The sequence below is a fragment of the Ptychodera flava genome, chromosome 8, assembly GCF_041260155.1.
Source record: "Ptychodera flava strain L36383 chromosome 8, AS_Pfla_20210202, whole genome shotgun sequence".
NCBI classification, from domain to species: domain Eukaryota; kingdom Metazoa; phylum Hemichordata; class Enteropneusta; family Ptychoderidae; genus Ptychodera; species Ptychodera flava.
The window spans coordinates 37,682,361-37,693,942 of record NC_091935.1 but is presented as its reverse complement, the minus strand read 5'-3'; the positions used below and the strand labels follow the sequence as shown (position 1 = coordinate 37,693,942).

General features: G+C 37.7%; 1 protein-coding gene across 1 annotated transcript in view; it reads right to left on the bottom strand.

Annotated features, from left to right (window-relative positions):
• The window catches only part of LOC139139249 (uncharacterized), a 44,185-nt gene that overhangs the window by 1,400 nt on the left and 31,203 nt on the right, over positions 1-11,582 (bottom strand). Inside the window, exons 4-10 of the mRNA XM_070708093.1 lie at positions 4,750-5,010; positions 4,089-4,174; positions 3,228-3,326; positions 1,968-2,075; positions 1,551-1,646; positions 911-1,025; positions 489-659 (exon numbers count right to left, since the gene is read on the bottom strand). Of these exons, the coding sequence (XP_070564194.1) occupies positions 489-659; positions 911-1,025; positions 1,551-1,646; positions 1,968-2,075; positions 3,228-3,326; positions 4,089-4,174; positions 4,750-5,010 (936 nt within the window). The remainder of the gene's footprint in view (positions 1-488; positions 660-910; positions 1,026-1,550; positions 1,647-1,967; positions 2,076-3,227; positions 3,327-4,088; positions 4,175-4,749; positions 5,011-11,582) is intronic.

Below are 11,582 nucleotides of genomic sequence, written 5' to 3'. Positions count from 1 at the left end.
TTGTGTAGACAGCGACAAAACAAATATAACACTGAAACTGACCCGTGATCGATAAGGAGGAGTAAATACTTATCTAAAAACCAGTGATTCTGCATGGACGGCCGCTTTAAACGCACATGAAAAACACGATGGCGCATACTACATGCAAGTGAAATCATTCAAAGTTATGTAAACATAAACATTGCTGGATGATATTGATAGAGGCGTGGAGGAACAAAAATGGTTGTTTCCAAAAAATTAAAAATTGTTATTGGCATAAAATAGATTTTTCACAAGTTTGTTTTTTCTGTAAATATTAACCTTCTTAACGAAGCTTTCTATCTTGGAGGGGATTCCTCTTGCGTGTAAAATATCAAAGTACATCAGGTCCAATTAATTATGAATCGAAAGTTGAATAGAGCATTCAGTCAACAATTCCTACCCTCGGGTGTAATTTTTTACGTGTTTGCCAAAATTGAAAAGCTTTTAGAAGTTAGTGAAGGGCGCACCTCGAAGACATACCTCCAATCTGTGCATTGCAATTCGAAAGTGTTCAGATACGCTACCCACTGATATCATCTCAACTTGACCGGTGACCTTATCTGTAGCTTTAAAGACGTATTCGTTCAGGCTATAGCCATATTGTATGATGGGAGTCACTCTGTACCAGTTTATAGAACCTGAAAAATGATTCCAATGGTTAGACCTAAATGATTTTTGTCCGACAATTACAAGACTGTGTGGTTAGTCATATACTGTGAGATTAGATGAAGGGCATGTATGTGTATTTTAAAGATGTATTTTGAATTTAATAAGTAAGTTGGACTTGCTTTTGTCACTCATTGTAAACAACAAATAAATTAATAAATGATAAATAATAAAAAATTGGAAGAAAATGTTTCTAGACATAGAATCTCTCGAAAGTACTTACATTTTGAATTGTGTATGTCAAAAACGTCATTTCGGTTCGCAGTATGATGCGACGACAAATCGGACAGCCAGTGGCCATACAGTTTGGCGTCAAAAGCCAAGGACCTTTCGTTGTTCTTAGTTGAGGAAAAGACAGATAATAAGTGTTTCACGATCATGGCCAACAATGTATTTTTGCATTTCGCCATCTCAAAAGAAAACAACTCTTGGGTGTCGCAGTCAGAAAAATTGTAACATCTTTGCTCGGTTATTGAACCACTCTTTTTTCAAGGGTGGAGATTTGGCCGAGCAGATTTGACTGTGATGTCATCCCTAGGTGTCTGGGTGCCTAACGTTGCTACTGTTATTTGTCAATTGGTATGTAAAGGCAAATATCCTTGACTGGCGGGAACATTACAAACTTCCAGGAACTATAAACGTGCTTGGTACATCTCTATTTCCAAGATATTTGAAAACTTTTTATTGAAAATTTGAAACAATAAGTTGATCCAATATGGATGCATGCTTTGTATTATATTGCCTAATGAAACAGCTAGGCATGCACCCATTGAAAATGTTCAATGTTCAGTAAAAGCACTACTCACTGAAGGTCTTGTTTCACACATTGAAAATGTTCAATGTTCAGTAAAAGCACTACTCACTGAAGGTCTTGTTTCACAGGTCTTGTTATAGTGTGGAGGCCACGTCGTAACGTCGTTCACGTGAACCTCCAAGCCAAAAGCTTTAAAATCACCTGTCTGTATAATAAAAGTAATGTAAACATGTTAGCTATTGTTTGACCGTCATAAAAGGTGGAAGGGTAAAATACATAGAAGATTAGACACAAATTCTTCGTCAGCGGCAAGTTCTGTTTATTTCTTAAGACTTTATTAAGATTAAAATCGTCCATAATCATGAATTCTTTTTCTGCGGAGATTGTTAGATGAAACTTTAAAACTTTAAGATCACAAATTGGCAAAAATTAAAAAAACTATTATATGGAATTGCATAGGTTTACATGAAGTATTGATTTTATTTATTGATCGCCTAGGACGTAATTTGAACATGATTCTACTCACCGTGGTTTTTACGTGGATGGTCAGATTAAAATCTGTTGTGACATTCGCTGACAGAAAAGATGCGACGACTATTTTACGGTTATCTTCGCTTATGCCAAAGCGGTTGTGCTGCAGAAAGACACTGAGATAATTACGAAGGTAGACGATCGCTACGCAGCTAAGGAACGTCCAAAAGGATGGGTTGGTATAGTTCTCTCGATATCTTACGGTCGGTACACAGAAGTGCTTCTTCTTTGTTTCATTTAGTCTATATTAATTGTCCATTCCTTATCTGTACTCTTACATTGCCAGAAACTTCCCGACGGCAATGAAGAAGGCTCAGTTCTTCGGTACACAGTGTTGTACTGGGCGGGGGAGACACTACTCGGTAAAGGCCTACACTGGACACTTCAAACTACAAGGCACAACTATAATTTTCTGTTAAGTATAATTAAGGTCAAAAGTACATATTCTACAAAGCGATAGGTCAAAATTGTAAGCTCTGTGTCAAAAGTTGTGCAAGAGTTAAAAATAGGGCTCATACCTGTAATTTTATCAATATTTCTTTGTCAAAAGTCGAAAATAGAGGAGGTGTCAAAAGTGCGGCACACATGTTGATACCCAGTTTCTGGAAAATTACCCTCCGATGTTGTATTAGCATCTTAAAACAGCCACAAACCTTGTTTTTATTGGGTGGGTCAATTTGACACTTTGCATTAAAAAGATCAATAACTCCATGTGAAATTTGGAAACTCACAATGGCTCATAAAGTGAGCTGGTTTAAAAGGTATCAAACCTCGCTATAATAAGAAATAGAGTTCGTGTTTTATATATATATATATATATATATATATATATATATATATATATATATATATATATATATATACACACACACGTATATACAATATGTGTGTGCATGCGCGCGCGCGCGCGCGTGTGTGTGTGTGTGTGTGTGACCCTATAGGTATTTTTTCAGAGTCGCGTACACGTTTATATTGAATCCGTTGGAAAATCAAGCAACTGATATTACGATGAATGATTATTACTTCAACAGTAGTTATAACATTATACCTAATTTGCTTTTTGCGTTTAAGGTGGGCCTGTATGACTTGTTTCATAGTAAAGTAAAGTAAAGATCAGTAAAAGGACACGTCTTTCCGGCCTTAGGACAGCATTGTTTGTACACAAAATAACCGTACATAGCCAAAGTGCAGCTTATTGTAACTTCCTCATCAATTACATGTGTAATGTAAAAATCGTTAGACAGGGACTTCTTACCTTGTTTCCATGAACAATCAAGACGGATGAAAACGATGTGAAAATATCATCGATGGGAAATTGGGATATATTGAAAATTTTCACTCCAACACCAATATCCTAAATAAGGGAATGGATACGTTAAAAGTAGTCTCATCATGCCAACTGGCGTGGAAATGTAAAGTCTACAAATGCTTCATTCGTATCTTCATGCCTAGAAAAGGATTGCTCAATAACTTTCTTTTAACAAATTTTATCGCTACCACCACTGAATCTCGCTTCGACGCCGTCCTGAGGCTAAGGCCAATAAGAATGCCTTTGCTATCAAGCAGTTTGGATAACATGTGTATCGTACACCTAGAAACTGGTAGTAAGGGCTACAGCCTATTTATTACCCCGAGGTGCCACTCGTTACCAGAAATGTATGTATTCCTTTTCCCAAAGGCTCTAGGCCGCTACAGAAGCCCCTACTAAATATCAACTGATAGAGATTCTTTCAACACTCCACGTTCTTATTGTGTTCCTTGGATCTTGTTATAAGTTTTAATATGTTTTATTAGACGTATCAAAGACAATACAATCTGAGAAGTTTACCGGCGTAGTTCTCCTAACTGCCACTTCCTTCACAAAAGCAATCGAAAACGTCTTTCCAACACAGTAACAGTAAATGTGTGATGTCTTCGGTTCGGCGTCAATGTTTTTGTCAACGATAAAATAAACTAACTAAGCTCATTTGCTTTTGTAATGAATAAGAATGTGGCCTTTTAGGTAATACATTGAGCGCAAAGCAGGGCAGATGATAGAACACCGTTATCTACGATCTATGAGCCTTCCGAGCTATCTCTCAGAACCTTATTATAATAATATACAACAGGCACCTACCTCTGAAATGGAAATACTGCTGGCTGCCACGATTACGTGGTTCTTCAACATTTCTTCGGTCGCACAAGTTAGTGCTCCATGTGATCCTAAAAGTATACGACGTCAGGTCACAAGTTAAGCTTAAACTCCTGTTTTCCATGTTTTCGTGCATCAAATTGTTGCCAAAAGTGTATATGTCATAAAGTAAAATAAAAACAAAGAACTGAGAAAAAACCATTTCTCTGCATAAGGCTATTGCCCCGGCTATCTGCTATTTTCTACTTCTGCATATATTAAGGCTGCTGATGTCATCACCTTCATGATATCTTATCGCCGTCATCGTTACCGTCCTCATCCTACTTCTTATCATAATTGTCGTCGTTGTCGCTATCATCATCCTAATAGACGTCCACATCATGATCCCCACCACCACAAACCAACATCATCATCATCTCATCATCATCGTACCTTTTGGTGATCGTTTCTCGCCTTTGATTAATCTATTTCAATAGTAATCACTCTTTAATTTTCAGACCATGCTTGACTACCCAATAATAAGCAAACCTGACTTTCTTCTTGTCTCCCGTGCTTTTGAATTGGATATATTAATTGAATATAGATTATGCAAACAAATAAAGGGAAAATTAAATTGAAATCTCCTTGACAGAAGTGAAGTGCATACCTGGACAACAGAAACGCACTTTGTAATTGTAACACTTTCCGTTCACCTGGTCTTCGTCCATACAAACTAGACCAGTTTCATTAAATTGTCGAAATACATCTCCCGTGCTCTGAGCTGGAATGTCATTCACAGTTTTTGCATCGATGGCTGTTGGGTTGTCACACAGAACATTTGGATGCACCTGACGAATGTCTTCAATCCTTTCGACGTCTCCATCTAGCTGGCTGTCATGCCGGTTATACCAGTCCGTCCAGTCGCAGGCTATATTTATAGAAACAAGACGGTTATATCTAAAATGATGCAGAATCTAATTTACAGCTCAGTATAGATAAAGTGGTATGTTGCAATACGCCTGTTAGTGGCCGTTCTCGTGGGTAAACGCTTGAATAAGAACCTCTAAGGTAGTATGCGCCCAAACCTTTGCTTAAATTTTCTTAATTAAAAGGTTCACTCTTTCACCATCAGGGGACACCGTGCAAAGTTTAGTACTACAGAAATAAATAACCTGCATTTAAAGAGAGCTGAAATTAAAAATTGTCGCCATCTATGTTATTTCTTCCGGAAAAATAATGTTTCCATAACCATATGCCGAAATCTTGGCCAAGCAGAGTTCATAGAACAGCGATGCAATACTAATGTCTGTTGAGAGATTTCATCCGTCCAAAAGTAACCGACTTCCATGCCTGTCGTCAGCACACTCTGCTTTGTTTCAAATATCACTTGACTTGAAATATTTAATATTTGTGTTAATACTTAAAGTATAGTGTACCTTCATAAAGTATAATGGGTCTCGGGATATATATATTATATATATATATATATATATATATATATATATATATATATATATATATATATATATATATATATATATATATATACTGAGAATCTAGGAACTTGTAGTTGTCACTCTACAGGCTGTTTCATGCGCTAAGCAATCATCAGGAGTGAAGGTTTGGGGGCAATTGAACTGTTTATATTGTGTTGCAGGTGGGCATGCATATTCAAATAAGCGGTTGTGGCCAATGGCAAGTCAGTTATTACAGAGGAGGAATTTGCTGCGGTGTCTGCATTTTGAGAGGAATTCAGCACGTTTGTTGAGGGTTGATTTGCTATCTGAATAAATTATATGGAGTTTTTCTGTTATGCAAAGGTTGCAGCGATTGGTTTTATTTGAATAGGGGGGAGCTCTGTCGATGATGATTGACCATTTGATGTCGTAGTTTATGTTGTTGCCTTTGAGCTTCCATATGAATTTTGAGAGCTCTGTGCTATTTCTTTGCTTGGGAGTTTTGAAAGTGTACTTGTGATACGTGTATCTTTGTTTGAAGGTTGAGTCCGTGAGTCCAATGTAGTGTTTCTGATCGTTGCTTGTGGTGACAGTGGCTTTGTATATTACTGAAGAGGTGAGGCAGTTTCCTGAAAGTGGACAATCGTCTTTTTTGCGGCAGTTGCACCACTTCTCTTGCTCCCTGTCTTTATGTAGTATTTGGTTGTTGTGGGCTTTGATTATACTTCCCATGTTTCTGAGCAACTGTAGCTTACTTTCACGTTGTTTTTATTGAAGAGCTTGTGTAGACGGTGGCCTTCTGGAAAGTGGGTCTTAATCAAGTTCAGGAATGTTCTGCCGATGTTGGTTTTCACTGCCTTGTTGAACGGGGGATTGTACCAAATGATTCGTCTGCTGCGTTTTCTTTTGTGTTCGTTGTTTTGTGACGGGTGCTCGTACTTCATCTTGTATGTGTGTCCACTTTGTTTCAGCGCCTTTTCGAAGTCGGGGGCTGCTTTCTGGAATGTTGCTTCTCAGTCTGAGATGTTTAACATTCTGCTGTTGACTGGGGCAGGTATTTGTTCCAGGATTGGCGGGGGTGGTCGGATCGCCTGTCGACGTAGAGAAGCTGTCTGTTTGGTTGTTTGTTTGTTTTGCTGTATGGTTGGTAAGAAGCATTTTCCAGGTTGAATGTTACGTCAAGGAAGTTAGTGGTCTTGATATTTGCTTGGGTAGTTATGCGGAGATCAAATGCGTGGAAAATGGAAGTGAGTTCCTTTTTCAGTTTTTCACATTGCCTTGCTGATTTACTGCTTGTGATGGCGAGCCCGTCGTCTCGGTAAAGACCGGTGTTTTCTTTGCCGAGTTTCTTGCTGAGGTGGGAGAGGATGTACAATCCGACGAGCTCACATATGTCAGCTCCGTCAAAACTTCCCATGGTTATGTCAAACATGTCTTCTGAGTTTCTCTTGGTCCATACGGAATCATTGTTGAACAGTGCGGATTTTCTTGAGTGCATTATGATTTCTTCTTCTTCGTCGGAGATGTCGGTGTATTTCCGTGCTTGATGGATAGCTTCTGTTAGCAATTTCTTTGTGATTGACGGGTAGAATTAGTTAATAGTGCGAGCGTTATGCTTCAGAAGAGCTAGAGTGACTTTCCTGTTGTACAGCGAACTATGCTGTACATCAACGCATTCCAGGCATTCTCAGTTGACATTCGAAAAGTACCCGGGTAAAACATGAGTCTGGCCGGTATCGCCCTAGCAGGCCGCAAAAGGGAAGACAACATGATTATTATTCGTGTCACGTATCCGAGCGACGGGTAAACCACGACCTTGTGACCAGTTCACGACATAAGTTACATGCATGATCACAGATAAAGTGAACTGGCCCCAGTCGCTTGGCTTTTCTCGGCAGCAGTTTTTGAGATCGTCGCGTTCACTGTGCGATCCACGCAACAGTCTGCCAGAATAAACTGCTTTCAGTTTACTCTGTCTTGATATTTATATGCCCACAGACTTGGGGCGATTCTATAATCTCGACCAATCAGATGGCTGTTTTTGCGCTATCAGTGTACTGGTATGCTGTAATTATTAATACAGTTACTGTTTAATATAGGAAAAAAAACTATGCATTTTTCATGTTCACTACAGAATGCAACGCTATAGCTGGTGATTAAGATTGAACTGATAGGTTTGCTTGCTCAACCCTTGCACATATCCCCTTTCTATGAAAAGCCAGGTATTGGTATTGCGTAGGACTTATACACCCGGAAATAACACCATATACATTTGTTCCTCTTGAGTCATTGTGACAGCAATGCGCACGATCACTTGCCCATTTAGGTATTACCTACCTGTTTGTCGCATGACGAAGACGAACAGCAGAAAATGGCTAATCTTCGCAGAATGTCCCATCATATTTGCTGAAATGATTTATCAATAAAGCATTTGTTGCAATCAGTGAATAAACCAGTTTAGGCGTAGACGAATTGTCATGGGGAATTTACAATCTTGCTCCAACGGCCCTAATCCGTTTTAACTTCCTTGTCCACACAATTTCATTTCCTTATAGTTTAAGTAACCATTCACCCATGTCGGGTCAATTGTTGCCTCGTACCTTGTTCGGAGTTTCTTTCCTATGGCTATTACACGTGGTGACTTCACGTTTTCGTTTGATTTAACATTTCTCAATTTTTTTAGTCAAGATATCGCCAACAGCATACGAAGGGAGTCTTCAGTAATCACAGGGGATTGGCCGTAGGAATTCTTTGCGCACTTGTACTCTAAAATGTGACCCTCTCCCCTGTCCGACATTCTAAAACTTGACCCTCCCAAAGGAATGACTGAACCAGCACCAGTTAATTTACATAACGATTGGTTTGATTGTTATGTAAGTTAGGGACAGAAATTACAAGGGGCTGGCGTTTTGGGAGGGAGGGTCGCAATTTATCATGCAAGCATTTTTAAGTATCATACATTTGTGGGAGGGTCACAATATTATGCGCAACTGAAAGAATGCAAGCTGTGGCTGATATAGTGCTTCACCTAAAAATATCAAATCATAATACATGGGAGTCTATCAGGCAAGCTATTGACACTTCCCCTGCAAAACCAGCTATATCTGTAATTAGACTTGCTTTATTGGGGAAGTAAAACTTGCATGATTTTTGTACAAGAAATTGGATTTTGGAATTTAACCGAAATGTTGATTCACTATACATGGCAGTCTATGAAGACTATGAACAATTTTTTTCCGGTACAAAACTAGGTAAATCTGTGCATTTGAACTTATGTACTCTTGATTATTGATATTAATGTACTTGATTAGACTAGTGTGGTTACAAGGGGATGTTTGTGCAAGAAATTGGATTTTTGAATTTCACAGAAATGTTATCCACTATACATGGTAGTCTATGAGGAAACTATGGACAATTTTTTCCAATATAGAACAAAGCCAGCAATATCTGTGCCTATACAGATATTTAATAATTGATATACACTTTGACATCTGTCCCATATGTTTTTGTCTCTTGTCTTTCATCAGTTTTAACTGTTCAAGGTGTATAATGTAGGATACCGATGCATCTTCTTTACTTGTGAAGCTTGTCGATAAAGTGTAATGTTATATGTATTTAAAAGAATCAATGTGAAATTTCGTTGGTGATTTCCTATTTAGAAAATATCACATGAACAATCGAAGGCTTTGCCGTAAAATCAGCTTCTGTTAAAAGTGACCCTTCCCAAGGTAGTTTTGTAAAAAAAATGACCCTATCCTTGGACCGTTTTCTAAAATGTGACCCTCCCCCAATCCCACCCCACCTGTAATCACAGAAGGCTCCCTAAATATATCTCGTGTTGGCTTCTTTTATGGCGTCTGGTAAATGTTGATTATGACGAGGCAAAGACTTCAACTGGTAGGCTCACAAGCATTGCTAACCCATGGCAATGAGGCACTGAACAACACATTATTTTATGTCAGCATGCTCATCACTTCATGGTCTGCGTGTATTGTCCTTATGTGATTGTCATTGTATTGTAAATGTTCACAAAAGTATTCACGAAAATTGCTAACACAAAATGAAACCAATGCACAATATCGCATCACTTCAAAGCAAAGTGTTGCCAGCTGCTGTCAGATATAGGAACGTTTAGGAAAATGGAATTTAATGAAAATACGTCAACATAACAAAAAGGGAAGAAAATAATATCATGGTATTACTTTAGTCAAGTCTTGTCGGCAATTCACTTGCTTAACAGAGTGTATGATCAGCCTCTGGCCGAGTAAACAGTGTCTCAGCATAGACATTACCGTTTTATCAGTTCTGAGAAAATATACATCGGCAGAGAGAAACGCTTTTATTTTAGTGATCAGGTATGAAAACGTCAATTCAAGAGATGCGGCACGGACGAACGTTTTTTCAATTAGGTATTTGAAGGGTTCGTATCTGAAGGGTTCATTACTAAAATGTAAACTAGGTCGGATCAAAAACTAATATTGAAAATCGCATATCCGAAATAAGGGACTGCAAATCAAATTTGATTTTGTAGCGCAAATAGCTTAGAACACGTGGCACCGGACCAACTACTTCATGCGCAATATTGCCATTAAACACTCCTAAACATCAATTTGAAGCCGATTACACACAAACGTTTTCTCTTTCCAAACTAGAAAAATATCTGGTCGCAAAATGTCTCGTGCACCTCGCGCAATTTTAATTGCGTGTCTTATGCAGCACAAATGGGAATCATGATCCTCATGATGATATCACACGAGGAAGAGAACTGATGAAGATATTTGGTGAGAATTGATTTAATGCCTAGACTTTAACAAGTAATAGGAAAACCTTAAATTTTGGGGCTCATTTTCGTTCAATCGTGCGCATAGATATGCAAATATTTATGTAAATACCGGTACAAGTTGGTTTTTCTTATAAATACGGTGTCCCTACTGCAGTAGGCCTATGCCTAAAGAAACGCGCTCGCACATTCACATACTTTTAAAGTTTTACTCGATCGTGTTCCAAGACTACGAGGTCTTCGATGAAACAAACAGAAATATAATACAAGATACTTTCAAAGTATTTAGCCGCCCAAGCTTTACCTGTTCCTCTACGGTATTAAAACGCAAGCGCCGGCATCATGTACAGTATCAGCCATTTTCTCTCATTCATATCACAAGTCGTGTTTTCATTCATTGAGATGATTCTTATTCAAAATGTAAGAACTTTATTGCCAAAACAAAATGTTGACACGGTTTACTTACATTATTTAAACCAGATATGAACTGAATATGCTCACGTGTTTTACAACAGATTCATTAATAGTAGTACGCTTCACAGAACAATGAGATATATGTTATCACTATATGTAGCAGGTTTTTTTCAACTTCGCACAGTACTCTCAGAGTTTAATCACTAATTACAAAACTTTATTTAATATGCAAATGAGCTGTTAATTAACTTGGCACTGCTCAATGCTTTATGGGACAATTAGATATCCATCAGATCAACATTTGTAGCACGTTTTATTTAATTTAATGCTGTAATTTTAGAGTAATGTCACTAATTACAAAGTTCATTAAATATGCAAATAAACCCTAAATTAACTTGACACTGTTCAGTGATTCATAGCACAATTAAATATTTATCAAATCAATATCTGTAGCACGTTTCACAAAATTTTGGTGCCGAAATTTCAGAGTTATATACCTAATTACAAAGTTTATTAAATATGCAAATGAACCCTTAATTAACTTTACACTACTAAATGCTTTACAACACAGATATCTGTCGTATCAGTATGTTCAGCAGTTTTCATCACATTTGATGCAGTTATTTCGGAGTTATATCACTAATTACAAAACTTCATAAAATATGCAAATGACCTATTTGTTAACTTGACACTGCCAAATGCTTCTCAGTACAATTAGATATTTATCAAAACAATGTCTGTACCCAATTTCACTGACTTAGGTGCCGTAATTTCAGAGTTATATACCTAATTACAAAGTTCATTAAATATGCAAATGAACCCTTAATTAATTTCACACTACTAAATGCT